This window comes from Panthera pardus, unplaced genomic scaffold, assembly GCF_024362965.1.
Source record: "Panthera pardus isolate Hobbes unplaced genomic scaffold, ASM2436296v1 HiC_scaffold_8, whole genome shotgun sequence".
NCBI classification, from domain to species: Eukaryota; Metazoa; Chordata; class Mammalia; order Carnivora; family Felidae; genus Panthera; species Panthera pardus.
Genome location: NW_026527013.1, coordinates 154542965 through 154563717, shown reverse-complemented (window position 1 = coordinate 154563717; position 20753 = coordinate 154542965). Strand labels below are relative to the sequence as shown.

The 20753-nt window shown below is 36.8% G+C and overlaps 1 protein-coding gene across 5 annotated transcripts in view; it reads left to right on the top strand.

Moving 5' to 3' along the window:
* Positions 1 to 20753, top strand: part of BRAF (B-Raf proto-oncogene, serine/threonine kinase) — a 168012-nt gene that overhangs the window by 66046 nt on the left and 81213 nt on the right. For all 5 annotated transcript variants that reach the window (XM_019452951.2, XM_019452950.2, XM_019452952.2 and 2 more), the window contains exon 2: positions 12095 to 12196. In XM_019452951.2, the coding sequence (XP_019308496.1) occupies positions 12095 to 12196 (102 nt within the window). The remainder of the gene's footprint in view (positions 1 to 12094; positions 12197 to 20753) is intronic.

Here is a 20753-nt window from a genome sequence, read left to right as displayed (position 1 = left end):
GTCCACTCACTGCGAACTTCTCACAGCTCCCGCTTTCATCTCTGGACTTTACCTCAAAGTCTTCATTGAGAAGTTAGATGCAGCTCTGATCTCACCACCGAATCTACAAACCTGTCTGTGTTGGTCTTGGTGTTCTCTACCTTCCTTTCACTCATTATCAGAGACCTTCCCTGATGGTCTCATTCCTCTTCTTGTGACTCAGGTTCCATCTTCTTTTTACTGTCTCTAGGGCTTCTTTCCTGCAGTTCGTGTCTCTCTTCCACATCCTCAATGTCTCCCTCTCTTTTGGATTTTCCTTTTAGCCTCCAAACATGCTGTTATCTCCCAGCCCTGCTGTATATACAAATATATGCAGATATTGTAATCAGATATATAGAAGACACATCCTTCTTAGTGTCTTCTGTCTGCTATTCTTTTCCCACTTTTTAACCAATAAATTTTCTTCTCTGAATAGTTTTTCTCTTACCCTAGTGTCTGTTTCTTCTCAACCATTTTTGTGGACTCTGGTTTTTGTTTTGTCTTGTTTTGTTTTACTAGTCCTCTAAATGTTGGTGGGCCTTAAGGTTGAGTCTTTGCCTACACTCCCTTGGAGGTCTGCTCATTAGTATGCTGTGACACCTAAATGTCTCCCGCCTTCTCTCTCCTCCTGAGTTCATAACCAGCTTCCCTCCTTGATCATGTAATTGACCTCACCTGTTGGGGACACAATGCTTGCTTTCTTTCCCTCTTGATTCCCCACTTCAGTAAATGACTTGACCGTCCATACTGTTGCTTACGCCGACATTTTGGCTCTGGACTCTTATTTTTCTTTCTCACCCCTTCCCCATGTCTAATCCATTAGTAAGTCTTATCTTCTCCACCTCTAAAATATATCCCAGATGCACCAATTTTTCTCCACCTCCACTGCCTCCACCTTAGTCCAGGCAGTCATCTCTTGCTTAGCCTACAACCGTAGTCTCAACTGGTCTTCTTTGCATCCACTCTTGCCCCCTATAATCCATTCTTAACTGGAGTGATATTTAGAGGCATTATAATATTTATGCTCTGGATTTCCATTATCTAGAGTTAAATCCTGACTCTGTTGTTTGCCAGTTCTGTGACTTTGAGCGAAATACAACCTCTGTGCCACAGATATTCTCATCTAGAAAATGGGATGGTAATTGTCAGAAATAATAAAATATCAATCAGATTATGTCACACACACGCACATACCTGGTTTTGAAAGTTTGGATTCTCACTGCACTAAGAATAAAATCCAAACTACTTACCGTGGCTTTTTGCTTAATGTTCCTGACCTCTTGTTTTCATGTTCTCCTTGTTTACCTTACTAAACCCACACTTTAGTATCTTTTAGCTCTTTACTTGCAAACATAGCTTTTGGTGGGGTATGCTTGCTTGCTTGCTTGCTTGCTTTCTAGACCAGTTTATTAACATTCTTGTTTTGTGTTTGTTTTGTTGTATATAAAGATAGTGCCATTTAAAAAAATTAGTTGATTTTTTTTTTTTTTTAACCTGGTGACTTTCTTTTTAAGTGCTAGGACCAGGGTTCTACTGTGTTTTTCCAGTTTTGTGGGAGATTTATAAAATTCTTAGAAGTGGAATTGCTAAGTCAAATGATAGGAAAGTTTTCAGACCTATGAGTCCTATTGAGGTGAGTTTTTGAGACTTCACATGTCCACAAAAGTTTTCATTTACCCTCGTATTTGATTCATATTCATGAATAAAGGACCAAGTTGATTATGGTAGAGAGCTTTGCAGTTATACAAATATAGACCTTTGTTCTAAATGGGAAGTCTGATTGTGGGTTCTCTTGAACTTTGTGTATTCATTGGTGGTTTTTTTCTAGGGCACAGGGATTGGAGTAGGCAGGTTTAGGGCCACCCTAATTATAAATGTAAGGTCAGCAAAAGTATGGAGGGAGCTAACCAACTCACAACCTTCATTTCCTTCTTCATTCTCTCCTTCCTTCCTTTCCCAAGCATATAAAAAAGTACAGAGAATAATATTGATCATCCATGTACCTATAACCCTATGTTGTTGAATCATGTCTTTTATCATATTTGCTTCAGATATTTTAAACAAAACATTACAGACACAGATAAAGCACCTTCTAGCTAATCAAAGATAATCAGAGTGTATCCTTTGTATCTGTTCCCTGCTCTGTTCATCTTCAGAGGTACCCATTATCCTGAATTTAATGTTCATCATACCATTCACGCTTCTAAACTTTTGACATGGGTGTATGTCTATAAACAATATCAATGGCATGTTTTAAAGCTGTATATATCTTAGAACTTGGTTGTTTCATTCAATATTGTGTGTTGGAGACGTATCCTCAATGATAAATGTAGCTCTAGTTCTTCATTTTGACTTATGTATAGTATTCCATTTTACAATTTTTTTTTTTTTTTTTTTTTTTTTGCCCCTTTTCTCTTAGGGAGTATTTTAGTTGGTTCTAGTATTTTGCTATTAAAACAGTGCTGCAATGAATACTTCTTGTACGTATGTTAATGTTGTAATAGCTGCATGATAGTATAATGCCCACCATCAGCTTTGCTAGATATTTTCAGTTTACTCTTATGCATCTGTATCATACCCACATGTAGAATAGAAAAGCACCTATTGCCGTACATAGTTAGACCTAAAGTTTTTGCCAGTCTCATGGGTGTGAAATGATTTTTCATTTTAATTTGCATTTCTTTGATTGCTAATGAGGTCATTCATGTTATCATGTATCTGTTGGATAGTCTGAATTCTCTTTAAATCTACTACTTGTTCATAAATCCTTTGCCCATTTATCTTTTGGATTATTTGACATTTTCCAAAAGGATAGCCAGTTACCCCAGCATTATTTATTTATTTTTTTAATGTTTATTTTTGAGAGAGAGAGAGAGAGAGAGAGCGCGCGCGCGCGAGCATTCAAGGGAGGGACGCAGAGAGCAGGAGACACAGAATCCAAAGCAGTCTATGAACTGACAGCAGAGAGCCCGATCCAAGGCTCGAACCCACGAACTGTGAGATCTGACCTGAGCTGAAGTCAGCTGTTTAACTGACTGAGCCACCCAGGCACCCTAGCATTATTTATTATATGGTCCATGTTGTCCCCCACTAAATTATAATGCCAACACAAACTATATCCGTTCTCTTTGCTCTGTTTATTGCTGTACTATCCTATTGCTTTATAAATCTTGCTCTCTAGTAATAACAGTCTTACTCTCATTATTTAAAATAGCTAAAAGACTGTATCATTTTATAGTACTTTTGTAAGAATTTTAGAATCAGTTTGCCAAATCCATGGGGAAAAAAAAAATCTCAGGATTTTGTTTATTGTACTACACTGAATTAATTTGGGGAAAATTTGAGATTATTACAATATTGAATCTTCACATAAAAGAGCATTTATGTTAGTCTTTGTCAAGTGAAGGGGTGGAACATGCACATACACACATGCATCACATGGCATAAATGTGAAGTAAGATTTAGTGGAAAACAGTAAGTACCAGAGCACACAGAATCCCCTGAGTTCTGTTATCTTCACACAGATATATACTTAGGGTAGACCTAACTAGAACTAATATACCAGAGAAGGGGGCTCCTAAGTAATAATTGGAACTTTGAGGTTGCTGGAATGGCCTTATTAGAACGGAGAGCTCTGTGGCTGTCATCAGCCTTTTCTTGCATTGAGCAAACTCAGACCTCCTAAGTCAGCTTGTTGATAGGCTACTAAAAGAGAAGAGGAAATAAACCTCCAGAGTCATTTGAGTTTCTCTTCTCAGTCTTCCTTTATGCCTTTGCATATTATTTTGTTGTTCCCTTCACAAAGATCTTGCAAATCTTTTATTAGATTTATTCCTAGGGGCGCCTGGCTGGCTCAGTAAGTAGAGCATGCGACTCTTGATCTCAGGGTTGTGAGTTCGAGCTCCATGTTGAATGTAGAGATTACTTAAAAATAAATTTAAAATCTTAAAGATCTTTTTCTAGATTCTTTATAGTTTTTGTTGCTATTTTGAAGGGCATATTTTTAAAATTGGCTCTGGCTGATGCACTGGATTACTATTCTATCCACCCATCTTGCATTATTTATTTATGTCTGTTTTTATATTTTCATACTCTTAAAAAATTTTTGTTTTAATGTTTTATTTATTTTTTGAGAGAGTGGGAATGTGGAGGGTGGGCACAAGAGAGGAGGATAGAGGACCTGAAGCGGGCACCTTGCTTACAGGCTGACTGCTGCAAGCCAGATGGAGGCCTCAAACTCACAAACTGTAAGATCACGACCTGAGCTGCAGTCAGATGCTCAACCGACTGAACCACCCAGGCACCCCTCCATGCTATAACCCTTCCATACTATAACCTCCTGTATATAATATCAGTGGTAACAGGCACCCTTGTCTTATGCTTGACCTTTCACTGTGATATTTTGCTGCAGGTTTCTGTAGATATACTTTATTAAGTTAAAAGATCACTATTTCTAATATTCCAAGATTTTTAAAATAAGTAAATGTTGAATTTTTCAAAATACACTCGAATTTTGTTACTGATTTTTAAATTAATTGCATCATGATAAAGAAATAGGGTTTGTATGACAACAGTTTTCTGTGTTTATGAAACATGTTTTGTGGCCTTGAATGTGACTGGTACATAGAGGAAAAAAGGAACAATAACAAAACTTGATCAGTTCCGTAGAAGTCAGAAAATCAAGAAAAAAGCAGTGTAAGTAGAAAGCACACAATAAGACTAGAAATAAATCAGGTACAAAAATGTAAATGAACTAAATTCTCTGATTAAAACAGATAAATATGTTTAAAACAAAACATGCTAGCAAAAGAAAAAAAAAACTTTGCATAGTTCATTTATAGGCAACACAAAGATGAGAAAAGACATATCAGGCAAATGCTGGTGTAAGTAGGTTTGTATCATAAAATAGACTTTAAGAGAAAAAGCATTGTTGGGGAGAGTTAAAGGAAAAAGAGATAAAAAGTTTGGAGAAAAACTCAATCCTACATAGAAGTTGAAGTAACAGTACAACAAACGTTTGCATTGATGTCACTTACACCACATAGCTTCAACAATTGTTAACATTTTGCTAGATTAATAGGTCCTGAAAAATTATTTCACTTGTCTAAAATTATGTCTAGGGAGATTAACAATTCTGTAATCATATGTGTAGTACATGTTTAAATTTCCACAGTTATCCTAAGAATGTCTTTTATAGCTGTTCTCCATCCCTAAACTAAGATCTTCTTTGTGTGCATGTGTTGAATTAGTTGTTGTCTTTTAATAGTTCTTGTCTTAGAGTCTTGAACAGACCACCCACCGTTTTGTTTCCCATGACATGATTTATTAAAGAGACTAGGATACTTGTCCTGGAATGTCCCACATTTTGGATTGTCATGGCTTTGACTTTTAAAGAGAAAGATAAATGTCTTATAGAATGTCCCATATTCTGTATATGTCTGATTATTTCATTATTTTTTTTTACCCTGTATATTTCTTCTCAACTTGAAGCTAAGTGTAAAAGTTTGATTAGAGGGTGCCCGGGTGGCTCAGTCGGTTAAGTGCCCGACTTTTTTTTTTTTTTTTTTAACGTTTATTTATTTTTGAGACAGAGAGAGACAGAGCATGAACAGGGGAGGAGCAGAGAGAGAGGGAGACACAGAATCCGAAACAGGCTCCAGGCTCTGAGCTGTCAGCACAGAGCCCGACGCGGGGCTTGAACTCACGGACTGTGAGATCATGACCTGAGCCGAAGTCGGACGCTCAACCGACCAAGCCACCCAGGCGCCCCAAGTGCCCGACTTTTGACTCAAGTCATGATTTCATGGTTCATGGGTTCAAACCCCACATTGGGCTCTGGGCTGACAGCTCAGAGTCCGGAGCCGGCTGGAGATTCTGTGTCTTGTTCTCTCTCTGTGCCCTCCTCCACTTGTGCTCTGGTGTCTCTTTCTCCACCACCACCCCGCCCCCCCCCCACACAAATGAATAAACTTAAAAAATTAAAAAAATGTTTGATTAGATTCTGTATTAATGTTTTGCAGGTAAACTTCATGGGTGATAGATAATGTGTCATTTATGTTGTATCACATTAAGAGGTACTTGTCTGGTTGTCCCTCTATTAATGATTCTAAGCTACATCTCCTTATAAAGATGTGTGTTTTTCCCTCTGTCTTTAATCTGTGTGGAAATGCTTGGACACTATAGGAGTATTCTGTTCTTCATCAGCTTTTCACCTAACAGCTTCAGCCTCCTGTGATCCTTTCTTGAATCAGTGATTTTATATTAGCTGGCATTCTTTTAGAAAGAGCTTCCCACATCAAATGGGAATAACTGGAATTTTTTCCAAGAAGGTAGAATATAAAATACATAATTCTTTTCCACTAATGTTTAATTTTTCTAAAGATGTAACAGTCACCTACAGTGGTGGCAAGTGTCTCCCAACAAACTTCTTACTTTTATGGACTAGTGAGTTTTTATTTATTTATCTTTTATGTATGCAACCTGTTGTAATTAATTATAGTTTTTACTCTTTTTGCTGAAAATCTCCCAAGTTTGGCTAGTAGGAGTCCCTTCAAGCTGGCTCCTGTGTTGTTTTGACATCTGTCTGGCACATGAAGATGTTCCAGGATCCTCTTGAATAATAAGTGGGTCTTAGAATGCTTTACTGCTGCCCATTTGCCCCCAGCAACTGTTGTCATTGTTTTTGTTGTTATTTTGTATAGTCTGCTTATTTAGATTTACCCTTGTGTTTATTAGTTTCCAGGTTCCCCATTTGTATTAGTTTCCTGTGGCTGCTGTATCAAATTACCACAAACCTGGGGTTTAACCGCAAATGCATTCCCTTAATAATTCTGAAGGTCTGAGATCCAAAATGGGGTTCACACTAGGCCAATCGAGGTGTCAGAAAGACTGTTCTCCCTCTAGAGCACATTTCCTTGCCTTTCCCAGCTTGTAGAACTGCATTCCTTGAATTCCTTGATTCATGGTCCCTTCTTTCGGCTACCCAGGCCAGCAGTGTAGCATCTTCAGATCTCTCTGGTAGGTCTTCACTTACCTAATCCTCTGTAATAAAATCTCCCCATTTTATAAGGAAGCTTGGAATAACATTTCGGGCCCATCCAAGATAATCTCCTTAATTCAGAATACTTAATTACATCTGCAAAATTCTTTTTGTCATATAAGGTAACATAGGTTCTGGGGTCTACAGTGTAGATATTTTGGGGGCTGTTAATCAGCCTACCATGCTGCTCTGTCTTTTACATTATTCTGGGTTCTGTTTCCTTTTAGGTTGTTAGCTATTTTCTTTTGTTTCTTGAAGTCATTTCATTATCCTCTGGCTTCTTATACTGTTGTTAAGAAATATGCTGTCAGTGTATTTTTTTTTTTTTTTCTCTCTGGTTGACTTTAAGAACTTTTATGAACTTGTACTTCGACCTATATGGCTGTGGATTTAGTTTTTTCTGTCATGGACAGGACACAGGACTCCTTGTGCTACTCTTGAGAATTTTTTATTTTCAATTGTTTTAGAAAATTACACCCATCTTCTGTTCAAATATGTCTCCCATTGTCTGTTTACCTTCTGAATTTACTAATTCCATTCTTTGCCTTTCCTGTTTTCCCTTCATTTTTCTCTGTCTTTTGGCCAATTTTCTCTGAATCCTCTTCTAGTTCTTTAATTCTTTCTTTAGCTCTAATCTGTTTACTTCAGGTGAGGTTTTATTTTAATGACTGTGATTTATCATTTTCTCATGCTCCCCTTTTATATGTATTGTCTTTAAGCTTGGAGATATTCTAGAATTATCTCAAAAGAAACTTTGATATTTTGGTCGGCAATTTATAAACTTTGATTTCTTTCTCAAGCTGATTGTATTTGTTTTTTATTTTAGAGGAGTTTTTCAGAATCTTTTCCACTGACTGATTGTCTAGCCTTCATGCTTCCACTGCCATGATTATTTTAGCAATTCTTCTGAAATTTTAGGACCATGTCTCTCTTTTTGAATTATTTATTTTAAATAAATTTGTTTACATAAATTTGTTTTACCTTTGGTAATAGTTATTTGTTGTTTGGGCATCTGTTAGACTAGCGTGTAATTTTCTCCTTTGACCTGTTAAGTATTATTTTACTGGATTCCTGATGAATGACTAACATTAATTTGAGGGAAAGAACAAGAGTGAGAGAGGGAGAGGGAACTGAAAGGAAGAGGGAAAATAGAATTTAAGAGGTTTTCTATCCTCACAGCTTGGATTATTTGTGTGTGTCTGTGTGGTTTTTTTTTTTTTTTTTCATTTTGTATTCTTTTTGTCAAGTTTGGATATCTGGATTTTGCTAATTTTATGAAATGAACTTGGAAGATTTTCCTTTTTTATATGCTTTCACATATTAATAACTTACTGTATTTTCTTTAAAGGTTTGATAGAAGCCAATCCTATAATAATCCGGACTTGATGCCTTTTTATTGGGAGGAAGGGAGGCAGTGGCTGTAGTTTTCTGTGCCATTACTGCCCTGCAGTTCTTCCATAGCAGTTGGTCTGAATTTATATTTTATTAATTTATATTTTAACATAGGCGTCTTCTGAGGTGGGTGTTAAAAAAAATTAATTTTTGTGGGGGAGGGAATTTTGCCATCTGTAAAGTCACTAGAAATGATCGATTGTTTACTAAGATTGCCTGATTTTAATTGCTGTGGTCCACTGAAGAGATCAAAACAGGACAGGAAATCTAGTACCTTTCTTGAATTTTTTTGCTTCTGTTTGTAATTATTTCATTTCCCTTTCAGGATTGTTGAAACAGATTTTCTTCATTTTTTCCAAGAAGGCATTTTAAGGCCAAAACTATATATCTTCTCTTAGTTTTACAATATCTTATTCTATTTTTTAAACTATTTATATTTAATAATTATCATCAAAGTTCTTTCTCTTACTCTTCTGGGAAATCTGAGCAAATTTTTTCTACCAGACTCATCTTCCCTAATTTCAGTGACGGCTCATAGTGATTTTTCTTCATTCTTTGGATATAAAATACTTTTGTTTCGGGAATTAAGAAATCTTATTCCAGAACATTCATGGTCTGGCCCTGCCCTACCTCACCAAACCTGTCATTTTCTACTCCCCAGTACAAAAATTTTATTCTAATCAGTTTTAATCAGCTCAGTTCCATAATTTCCCTCATGTTCATTTTCCTTTTCTAATCTAATTTTTTCCTTTCTCTCTCTCATTCCTTGGGGGGTGGTTCTTTACCCTAACTGTACATGAGTTTTATCTGTGGAGCTTTAAAAAAACAAAACAACAACAACAACAAAAAAGGCTTTGGATAATAACATCTTCATTTATTTACTGAAGTGGAAAGAATCCCCGAACTAGGCCTAATTTTTCCTCTCTTCCCCTATTCTAAAGACAGCCTGAATCTTAGTTTCATCACTGATTGAATACCTGTTATGACTAAGACACCAAGATAAGTGATGGGGAAACGAAAGATAAATAAAACATGTTTCTGATCTCAGAGCAGCTAATAGACATGAAAAACATAATCAATTTTAGGATATCAAATTCTGACTATAAAGCACTTCTACCTGAGTGGTCAATGAAGTCAACATAGAGGGAGGTTATCATTTTCTGAGATGAAGAGACTATAGGAAAAAGAAGTTTTGGGGGGATTGTGGGCTAGACCAGAAGTTAAGTCTTTGAACATGTTAAGTTTGCAATGTCTATTAGTTATTTTAGTGGAGATGTTCAGTAGGCAGTTGGACAAAAAGTCTGGAGTTGAGAGGACAGAGCTGGATTTTAAAATTTGGGCTTCATCAGTCCATATTTGGCATATAAAGCCACAAGATTGGATAAGATCACCTGGAGAATAAGTATAGCTAGAGAAAAAAGACATCCAGTGCTTTTTGGGGGATATGAAAAATTAGCCAAGGAGTCGTAAAGGAAAATAATACTATATCTGACAATAGAAAGAAAAGGAAACTTCTGTCATTGCTTCTCAAATTCTGAGATTTTGCATGTATAACATGCTTCTGGAAGATTATGCTGCTGCTAGTCTATGGACCACTTTTGAGTAGCAGGACTTTGTCTGACAAACGAGGCATAAAGTGAAAAACATGAAAAAACCACAACATTTGGAGGAGAATAGGGTTAATATATAAAATATCTAGAACATAGGCTGTCTATAAATCAACAAGAAAAAAAATAGAATGAAAGAAAGAATATGGATAGGGAATTTTCCAAAAAGAAATGTAAATGTCCAGTAAACGTGAAAAATGGTTTCCTGGGAAATACAGATTGAAACAACAAGATCACCTTTCCCCCTTCAGATTGGCAAACGTTTCAGAGTTTGATAAGACCCAGTGTTGGTGGGATTATAGGGAAAAGCATGGACTCATACCCTCCTAGTAGGAATATGACTTGGGACTTTTTTTCTATTGGAAAACCATTTGACACATTTATTAAATTTTTAAGTGCACATAACATTCAATTCAGGAATTCTATGCATTGATATCTAAAAGGGAAACTTAAACCTGTGCCCAGAAAGGCAGTTCAGAACTATTCATTGAAGCATTGTTTGAAGTTGAGAAAAATGGAATAATCTGAATATCCTCTAGGAAGAGAATTATTAAATAAACCAAGGGTCCTGAAGCCCCCTCCTTGTTCATCTATCTGTATACCCTCTTGTACATTTTTTAATTACCACACATTTTTAAATTACAACTTTCAGTAGTTTAAAAGGCCTTAATCTCTAGTGTGTATTATATTTATGCTGTTCATTTTTGGTCACACCTTAGAATTCCAGGTTTAGATCATGCAGTTTATGGAGTATCTAGTATACAGTGTAATTTGCAAGCACATTCTCTAACCACTCAGATAAATTGGACTCATTCTTCATCAAGGAAAAAAATGACTTTTTAAAAAATAAACACATAATATATGCCTATACTATAACCACCCAACTTCTGAATTCTAGGCTGGCCAGCTGGATAAATGAATGAGGCTTGGAACCCTGCCAAGAATTTATTTCACTGATAAAATAAGGTCTTGGTTTTAACCCCTACCCCTTTTCTCTCAAGGGGTTTTTCCCTCGTGTTGACTCCGTACTTTAAAATTTATACATCTTAGAACAGTGCACATTAGTAGGATCTGAGATGGAGAAGAATTTTGCCTTTCTTGTATAGAACGGAGAATTACAATGTGGTGATTTTAAAGGGAGAGGAGGAAAGGAGACTAGTTCTCAAGCAGTTCAATTAGGAGTACACAAAAACATCAAGGAGCTGAAAATTGTCCTAAAATTATCCGTGACCATCCACTGTTAGGTTGCTCTTGAAGTTTGAAGACCATTGACAATAAGCAGTGTCATAACAATATTATGAAATAAATGTTTCTATCCTTAACACCACCATTTAAAAACAGTAAAATACATATGTATTGATATGGAAACAACTTTGAGGAATGTTGTTCAGGGAAAAAAGCAAGTATTAAAAATGTTTTTTAAATATAATATTTATATGTATTTGTATACTTTGTATATGTATTATTATATTTACTTTAATAAAAAGGAGATGTGGAAAGGATGTATAACAAATTGTAAACGGCAGTTGAGTTTTGGGCAAAGGGTCCAGGAATGTGGGGAAGTGTGAAAAGAGACTTTTGTCATTCTTTTTTTTTTTTAATTTTTTTTTAATGTTTATTTAGTTTTGAGACAATTTTTGAGAGACAGAGTGCGAGCAGGGGAAGGGCAGAGAGACAGGGAGACACAGAATCTGAAGCAGGGTCCAGGCTCGGAGCGGTCAGCCCAGAGCCCAACGCGGGGCTCGAACTCACAAACCGTGAGATCATGATCTGAGCAGAAGTCGGACGCTTAACCTACTGAGCCACTCAGGCGCCCCTGTCATTTATTCTGAATACTCATGTATTATTTGAATCTTTTACAGTTGAGAATATTTGTACTACTAGTGTAGAAAAGAGTTTTTAGGTGTTTAATAAAAGATGGGAGAAACTGCTATGCTAAATGGTCTCACAGTTCTCAGCTCTAAATTTCAAATTTTAAAATATCTCTAATTCATATCCTAAATGATTCTTATTTACATTCTTTTAAATTATTTTTCAGGTGTGGAATATCAAACAAATGATTAAGTTGACACAGGAACATATAGAGGCCCTATTGGACAAATTTGGTGGGGAGCATAATCCGCCATCAATATATCTAGAGGTAAGCTTTTGAGTATCATATCTGTAGTGATTTTTGATTTTTTATTTTTGTTATTTTAGAGACAGCGAGAGAACACAAGTGGGGGAAAGGGACAGAGGGGGAGAAAGGAGAGAGAGAGAATCTTAAGCGGGCTTCACACTTAGCACGGAGCCCCGTGCAGGTCTCAATCCCATGACCCTGGGATCATGACCCTAGCTGAAACCGAGAATTGGATGCTCAACCGACTGAGCCACCAGGTGCACCTGTAGTGATTTGGAAAATAAAAACAAGAACTTACAAAAAGCATTTGTACTAGTAATAATGTTTACCCTAGGGGGTAAGATGAGAAATAGATATGGGAAGGTGGATTACCTTCGTCTTTATTATATTATACTTCTTAATCTTACTTCATTTGTTACAATAACATAGAGTATTTTGTAGTTTGGAAAAGGAGAAGTCATGTATAAACCTCAAAATATTACTCTGTTAAAAAACTTATTTAAAAAGAGAGAAAGAGAAAGCATTCAGTTGTGGAGGTTAGAAAACTAGTTGCTGTGTTAGAAAGTGGGGCCAAGTTTTGTGAAGTATCTTTTTTCCTTGTGAAATATCTTTTTTTCCAGCAAATCCCCCCAAATTGGTGTTTGCTTTCTTAATAGGTAAAATTTATAATATTTAAATAGCTCAGAATTGCTTAGCTTTAGTGTTTGAGGCTTTTGTATCAAGACTTGAGCATCATAAACTTATAGTCATTGTTCTTAATCCTGTGGTGTAGTAGTTTCTGTTGTAATCGCAGATAACCTTTCTTGCTATTGGTTTCCTGATGTAAGTCACTCGGGTTCCATGACGAGCAAGCTGTTAGGGAGTCCAGGCAGTCAGGCTTCACGGTCCACACTGCTTCCCGCTGCACTACACTGCCTGTCGCTGTAAAAGCTGGTCCAGCTGTAATCACTAATCATATAGAAATATAACCATAAATTACAAATGATCATGTGCCTTCAAACGCCTTACATTTTTAGGCATGGATTGGTAGACTCCTAAACTAAATTTCTAGTTCAGTAATCTGGTTGCACTTAAAGGACGTTAAATCTTTCAAGTATTTTCATGAGAAAGTAAGTTTGCATTTCTAAAATAAATTTAGAAGTTTGGAAATAACCACTGATAAACTGTTGGCTTCTTCATATGGCTTCCCTCAGAGCACACTGTCAGATACCAGTAGTAGGACCACAGTTCATACCTCTGAATACTAGTTAGTGTGCTTTCCAATATCCCATGCTGTTTTACTTTTCTGTCTGAGGAGGGCAAGTGCAGGAGTCATAGGAGGCAAAGAGTCCTGGTGAAAATAGTGATTCTTTATTAATTAGAATTAGACAGTTTAACCAACAGTTTTTGCCAACCATTTCTGTGTCTTGTGAGACTCTCCCCCACCCTTAGTCGTAATACATTTGCATCAATAACCGTTTTTGACTATAGCAGGGATTCAGTGCCCCCTCCACACACTCACATTCTTCACGCTCTTCACTGTTCATATTACATCTAACTAGGACAATATAAAGCAGACCATACCTCATAGATTATATCATTAGCATGTAGATTCTTTTTTTAAAAAAATTTTTTAATGTTTATTTATTTTTGAGAGAGAGAGAGAAAGAGAGACAATGTGAGCAGAGGAGAGGCAGAGAGAGAGAGAGAGGGAGACACAGAATGTGAAACAGGCTCTGGGTTCTGAGCTGTCAGCACAGAGCCCGACGTGGGGCTCAAACTCATGAACCACGAGATCATGACCTGAGCTGAAGTCTGACGCTTAACCAGCTAATCCACCCAGGCACCCCATGCAGGTAGATTCGTATTCTTAGGGACACACTACAGAATTTCTCTGTAGAAGGCGATATAATATAGTGATTAAGATGAACTTTGAAGTCACATAGGCCCTATGTTTGAATCTTAGCTGTGACTTAGCTTCTGCAAATAGGTTACCTAATCTCATTATACCTGACCTCATTGGTAAAATGAGAATACTGTCACACATGTAGTAACTTAAGGTTTAATTAAGTTTATAATTAGGAAATAGCATCATTCGTCACACATATTGATTACCCATAAATTTTTGATTCATTCATTCAGCAGATATTTATTAAGTGCCTGTTTATATTTATGCATTTATGCTTTTTTAGGCTCTGGGGATATAGCACAAAAAAAAAAAAAAACACCACACAACTGTGCCTTTAAGCAGCTTATAGTTTTATCAGAGGAGGGAATTACAGGCAATAAACAATAAACCTACATAAACATTGGATAAACTATGAAGAGGAGCCTACCTGGAGATGACAGTATTCTTCCCTGGGGAAAGTTGATGAGGGCCAGTGGGAAGACCTTTGGGTACTGATATTTGAAGGCCCTTCAGTGAAAAACCAAGTTTGTTGGTTAGCCACTGAGACCCATCATTCTGCTTTCTGTCCCTATGTATTTGACTACTCTAGGAACCTCAAACAAATGGAATTGTACAATATTTGGCCTTTTGTGACAGCTTATATCATTTAGCATATGTCTTCAAGGTCCATCCATGTTGTAGCATGGGTCAAAATTTCCTTGCTAATTAAGGCTGAATAATGTTTCCACATTTTGTTTATCCATTCATCTATCAGTGTACCATTGATGGTTGGTCATTTCTATCTTTTCATTACCACGAATAATGCTGATTTTACTCCTTTTGACTGTATACCAGAAGTGGAATTACTGAATTATGTGGTAATTCTGTATTTAATTTTTTTTAATTAACTAATTTCTCTTTAATTTACATCCAAGTTAGCACATAGTGCAACAATGATTTCAAGAGTAGATTCCTTAATGCCCCTTACCCATTTAGCCCATCCCCCCTCCCACAACCCCTCCAACAACCCTGTTTGTTCTTTTATGTTTAAGAGTCTCTTATGTTTTGTCCCCCTCCCTGTTTCTATATTATTTTTGCTTTCCTTCCCTTATGTTCATCTGTTTTGTATCTTAAAGTCCTCATATGAGTGAAGTCATGTGGTATTTGTCTTTCTCTGACTAACTGATGTTGCCTAGCATAATCCCTTCTTTTTTTTTTAATTAGTTAATTAATTAATTTATAAAAGTTTTTATTTTTTCTAAATATTTTTTTTTCAATATAGAAATTTATTGTCAAATTGGTTTCCATACAACACCCAGTGCTCATCCCAAAAGGTGCCCTCCTCAATACCCATCCCCCACCCTCCCCTCCCTCCCACCCCCCATCGACCCTCAGTTTGTTCTCAGTTTTTAAGAGTCTCTTATGCTTTGGCTCTCTCCCACTCTAACCTCTTTTTTTTTTTTCCCTTCCCCTCCCCAATGGGTTTCTGTTAAGTTTCTCAGGATCCACTAGCATAATCCCTTCTAGTCCCATCCACGTAGTTGCAGATGGCAAGATTTCATTCTTTTTGATCCCCAAGTAATACTCCATTGTGTGTGTGTGTGTGTGTGTGTGTATGTACACATATATATGTACACATATACACACATACACACATATATACATACACATATATGTGTGTGTGTGTGTACACACACACACACACACACACACACACACACACACACACACACATATATATACACACACCACATCTTCTTTACCCATTCATCTGTTGGTGGGCTTTTGGGCTCTTTCCATACTTTGGCTATTGTCGATAGCGCCACTAGAAACATTGGGGGGCATGTGCCCCTCGAAACAGCACACCTGTATCCCTTGGATAAATACCTACTCGTGCAATTGCTAGGTCGTAGGGTAGTTCTATTTTTAATTTTTTGAGGAACCTCCATACTGTTTTCCAGAGTGGCTGCACCAGTTTACATTTCCACCAGCAGTGCAAAAGAGATCCTCTTTCTCCGCATCCTCGCCAACATCTGTTGGCTGAGTTGTTAATTTTAGCCATTCTGACTGGTGTGAGGTGGTATCTCATCGTGGTTTTCATTCCTGATGATGAGTGATGTTGAGCATTTTTTCATGTGTCTGTTAGCCATCTGGTTGTCTTCTTAGGAAAAGTGTCTATTCATGTCTTGCCCATTTCTTCACTGGATTATTTGTTTTTTTGGGTGTTGAGTTTGATAAGCTCTTTATAGATTTTGGATACTAACCCTTTATCTGATATGTAGTTACAAATATCTTCTCCCCTTCTGTCGGTTGCCTTTTAGTTTTGCTGATTGTTTCCTTTGCTGTGCAGAAGCTTTTTATTTTGATGAGGTCCCAATAGTTCATTTTTGCTTTTATTTTGCTTGCCTCCAGAGCTGTGTTGAGTAAGAAGTTGCTGTGGCCGAGGTCAAAGAGGTTTTTGCCTGCTTTCTCCTCTAGGCTCTTGATGACTTTCTGTCTTACATTTTGGTCTTTCATCCATTTTGAGTTTATTTTTGTGAATAGTTTAAGAAAGTGTATTTAATTTTTTAAGGAAATGCCATACTGTTTTCCACATTAGCTGCCTTTTACATTTCTGTTAGTAATATACAGGAGTTCCAGTTACTCCATATCCTTGCCAACACTTACTTTGTGTGTGTGTGTGTGTGTGTGTGTGTGTGTGTGTGTCTAATAGCCATCCTAATGAGTGTGACATGGTATCTCATGGTTTTGATTTGCATTTCCCTGATGACTTATGATGTTGAACATCTTTTCATGCATTTATTGGACATTCATTCTTCTGTGGAGAAATGTCTGTTCAAGTCTTCTACACATTTTTTAATTGGGTTGGTTTTTTGTTGAGTGGTAGGAGTTCTTTATATATTCTGAGTATCATTCCTAATTAGATATATGATTTGCAGATATTTTCTTCCATTCCATGGGTTCCCTTTTCTCTCTGTTGATTATATTCTTTATGCGAAAGTTTTTTTTTTATTTTGATGATGTCTCATTTACCTGTTTTCCTCATGTTGCCTGTGCCTTTGGTGTCACATCCAAGAAATCATTACCAGACCCAGTGTCACGAACCTTTTTTTTTCTGTTTTCTTCTAAGATTTGTAATTACAGTTTAGCCCTAACGTTGAGGTCCTTGATCCATTTTCAGTTAATTTTTCTGTATGATGTAAGCTAAGGGTTCAACTTCATTCTTTTGCATGTGTATATCCAGTTTTCCCAGCCCCATTTATTGAAAAGGTTGTCCTTGGGGCGCCTGGGTGGCTCAGTCGGTTGGGTGTCCGAATTCGGCTCAGGTCACGATCTCGCGGTCCGTGAGTTCAAGCCCCGCGTCGGGCTCTGGGCTGATGGCTCAGAGCCTGGAGCCTGCTTCCGATTCTGTGTCTCCCTCTCTCTCTGCCCCTCCCCCGTTCATGCTCTGTCTCTCTCTGTCTCAAAAATAAATAAAACGTTAAAAAAAATTTAAAAAAAATTATAAAAAAAAAAAAAAGAAAAAAAAAGAAAAGGTTGTCCTTTCCCATTGAATAGAAACTTTGACACATGCCCTTGTCAAAAATCATTTGACCATGTATGTGAGAATTTATTTGCGGGCTCTCTTTTGTTTTCCGTTGGCATTTATAGTCCAACTTTATGCCAGTTTACACTGTACTGATTTGATTACTGTAGCCGTGTAAGGATTTTAAAGTCAGGAAGTATGAGATGTCCAACTTTGTTTTCCTTTTAAGGATTGCTTTGGCATTTCACTATCTTTTGAGATTTCATATGAATTTGAGGGTGGATTTTGCTATTTCTGAAACGCATGGGGATTTTGGTAGGGATTGCATTGAATCCATAGATTGCTTTGTGTAGTATTGACATCTTTAGAGCTCATAAGTCTTAAATATGAATGGACAGCTAAGAATAACCAAATATTGGAAGAAAGCTTATAGCAGGAAAACAATAGCAAAAATGGTCAAAGCAACTGAGAAATAGTGCACAGAACAGATGAGAACCTGAAAATAACTATAATTAACATCAGAGATAAGAGAAGACAATCTGTTCTTATTTCATGGCTGTACTAAAGAAACAAAAGTCTTAATAGAGAACAAGAAAGAGCTCTTGGTATTAAAATAATTAAAATAGTAAGCAGAAAATGTAAATACATATGTGTATGTGTGTCTGTGTGCATATATATAAACAATTGTTGTAAGATAAAATTAAGGAAATCTCTAGAAAGCAGAATAAAAATAAAGATGGAAAGTATTAGAAGAAAGATAAGAATTAGAGAATAAATCTAGGAGAGCTATAAAAATACCAAATGCTTTTAGCTACAGAAAATCAAAAACACCTAATCACAAGTTGCCCAAACAAATAAGAGTTTTATTTTCCCCTCCTGTAACAAGAAGCGTGGAGGTAAATTATTTTAAGATTGATTCCACAGCTCAGAGTTGTCAGATGCTGGGGTGGATCTCTACAGTCCTTTAGGCCTTCTGTCATGAGTGCCACAGATCTGTATGCCATCATAGGACACCTCAAAGCAGGAGCTGGGATCACAGACGCTCTCTTGTATCCTACGCGCTTTCAAGGAGGAAATTTTTCCCTTCAAATCCCCTACACGTCTTTTCCTTTATATCTCATTGACCAGAATGGGGTCACATGTATCCCTACACCGGGACTATGTTTATATTTCTTGAAATAAGAGGCTAAAAAGTGAAGTTTTTCCAATGTTCACAGTTTGGCTTTAAGATAAGCTTGAGCATTGGTGACTAGAAGTTATGCTATAGTTATTTCGTTCCAAACATTTCAAGATAGGAAATAATGTTTTCTATGTTTGATATTTTTGGTATTTCCACAGGAAGATAAAACTTTACCTATCCCTGCATCTCTTCCTTGTAGCAGAACAGAGTGAAATCAGTTCTGTCACCATCAAAATCTTATGTCCTTGTACTAATTTATTTAAAAACTAGCTTTTAAGTTGTTCTAGATTTTTTCCTACTGACGTGAATAATAATTAAAATTATATTGATTCTCTTGATGATAACTTCAGTGAAATGAACTATAGTACTCTTAAGGAATTTCAAATTTGGCTTTTTAGTCTTTGGTTCCCTTTTTATTTATTATTATTATTTTAACATTTATTTATTTTTGAGAGACAGAGATAGAGCACAAGGGGGAGGGGCAGAGAGAGAGGGAGGGACAGAATCCAAAGCAAGCTCCAGGCTCTGAGCTGTCAGCACAGAGCCCGATGTGGGGCTTGAACCCATGAACCGTGAGATCATGACCTGAGCTGAAGTCAGATGCTTAACTGCCTGAGCCACCCAGGCGCCCCATAAATCTTCATCCAAAGGAAGAAAAGATAAGTTTGCCTTGAAGAGTCATTTCCCAGGAAATCTTTTTTTTACCCAATTTTTCTCCCTCCATACATCCAACAAGTTATTTGAATGCCTTCTGTGTGTAAGATAAAATGCTAGATGCTTCTCTAGTAGTAGGTTCTTCTTTTTGGACCTGACATATTAGATTCCAGAAGAGAAGGAATAGTGTTTCTGGAATCACTGTGCTGGTGATACACACGGGTGTTACACACTGAGTCCTAGCTACCATAGAATTGACATGTATGCCAGAGTGCCCTGCAGACAGAGGCATGGTAACGGTAGTAGCTCCTGACATTTATTATTTGCTATATACCAGGCACTGTTCCAAGCAGATAGTCGATCGTTTAATCCTCAACCTATCCTTTGAGTTACACTTCCTATTCTCATTTTCATTTTATAGATGAAAAAACTAAGGCACAGAGGAGTTTAGTAATAACATGGCTAATGCTACAAAATTAGTAAATAATGTAGCCAAAGTTTGAATCCACACATTCTGAATTCAGCATCTGCTCTTAACTGCTATATCATTATTATGATACTGACAGCCTTTTTGGTCTTTAATCTGTGTAGAACCCAGGATGATGCAGAGATAGTTTATTAAAACAAGTGAAAAGAATACTAGCAGCAAGGTCCTTCATGTGGAGTACAGAGCAGTCCATTAGATACCATCTTTGGGCAATCTGTAAGATTTCATTGTATCTTGTGAAATGAAGTTTAACAATAAATTTAATGGACTAATGATAAAAAATGTTTATTTCACTGCTTTTTCCCATTTGTTTAAAGTAGATCCTTAGATAATTTTCCTCCCACTTTTCCCCAAAATTTTATTTTTAAGTAATCTCTCCACCCATTGTGGGGCTTGAACCCACAACCCTGAGATGGAGTAGCACACCCCACTGACCCAGCCAGCCAGACATCCCTCCCACTTTTACTTGAGAAATGATTCACATACCGTGAGATTCACTTTTTTAAAGTGTGCTATTCAGTGGGGTTTTTTTAGTATATGCACAAAGTTGTGCAGTCATCACCACTGTCTTAATTCCAAAACATTTTCATCACCCTAAAGAGAAACCCTTTACTCATTAACAGTCATTGCCATAAGCCATTGGCAACCACTGATCTGCTTTGTATTTCTATACATTTGCCTTTTGGGGCACTCTGTGTAAATGGAATCATACATGATACGGCATTTTGTGACAGGCTGCTTTCATTTGGCGTAATGTTTTCAAAATTCATCCATGTTGTAGCATGTAGCGTTCATTCCTTTTTATTCCCTCATGTAGATATATCGTCTTTTGTTTGCCAATTTATCAGTTGACATTTGGGTTTC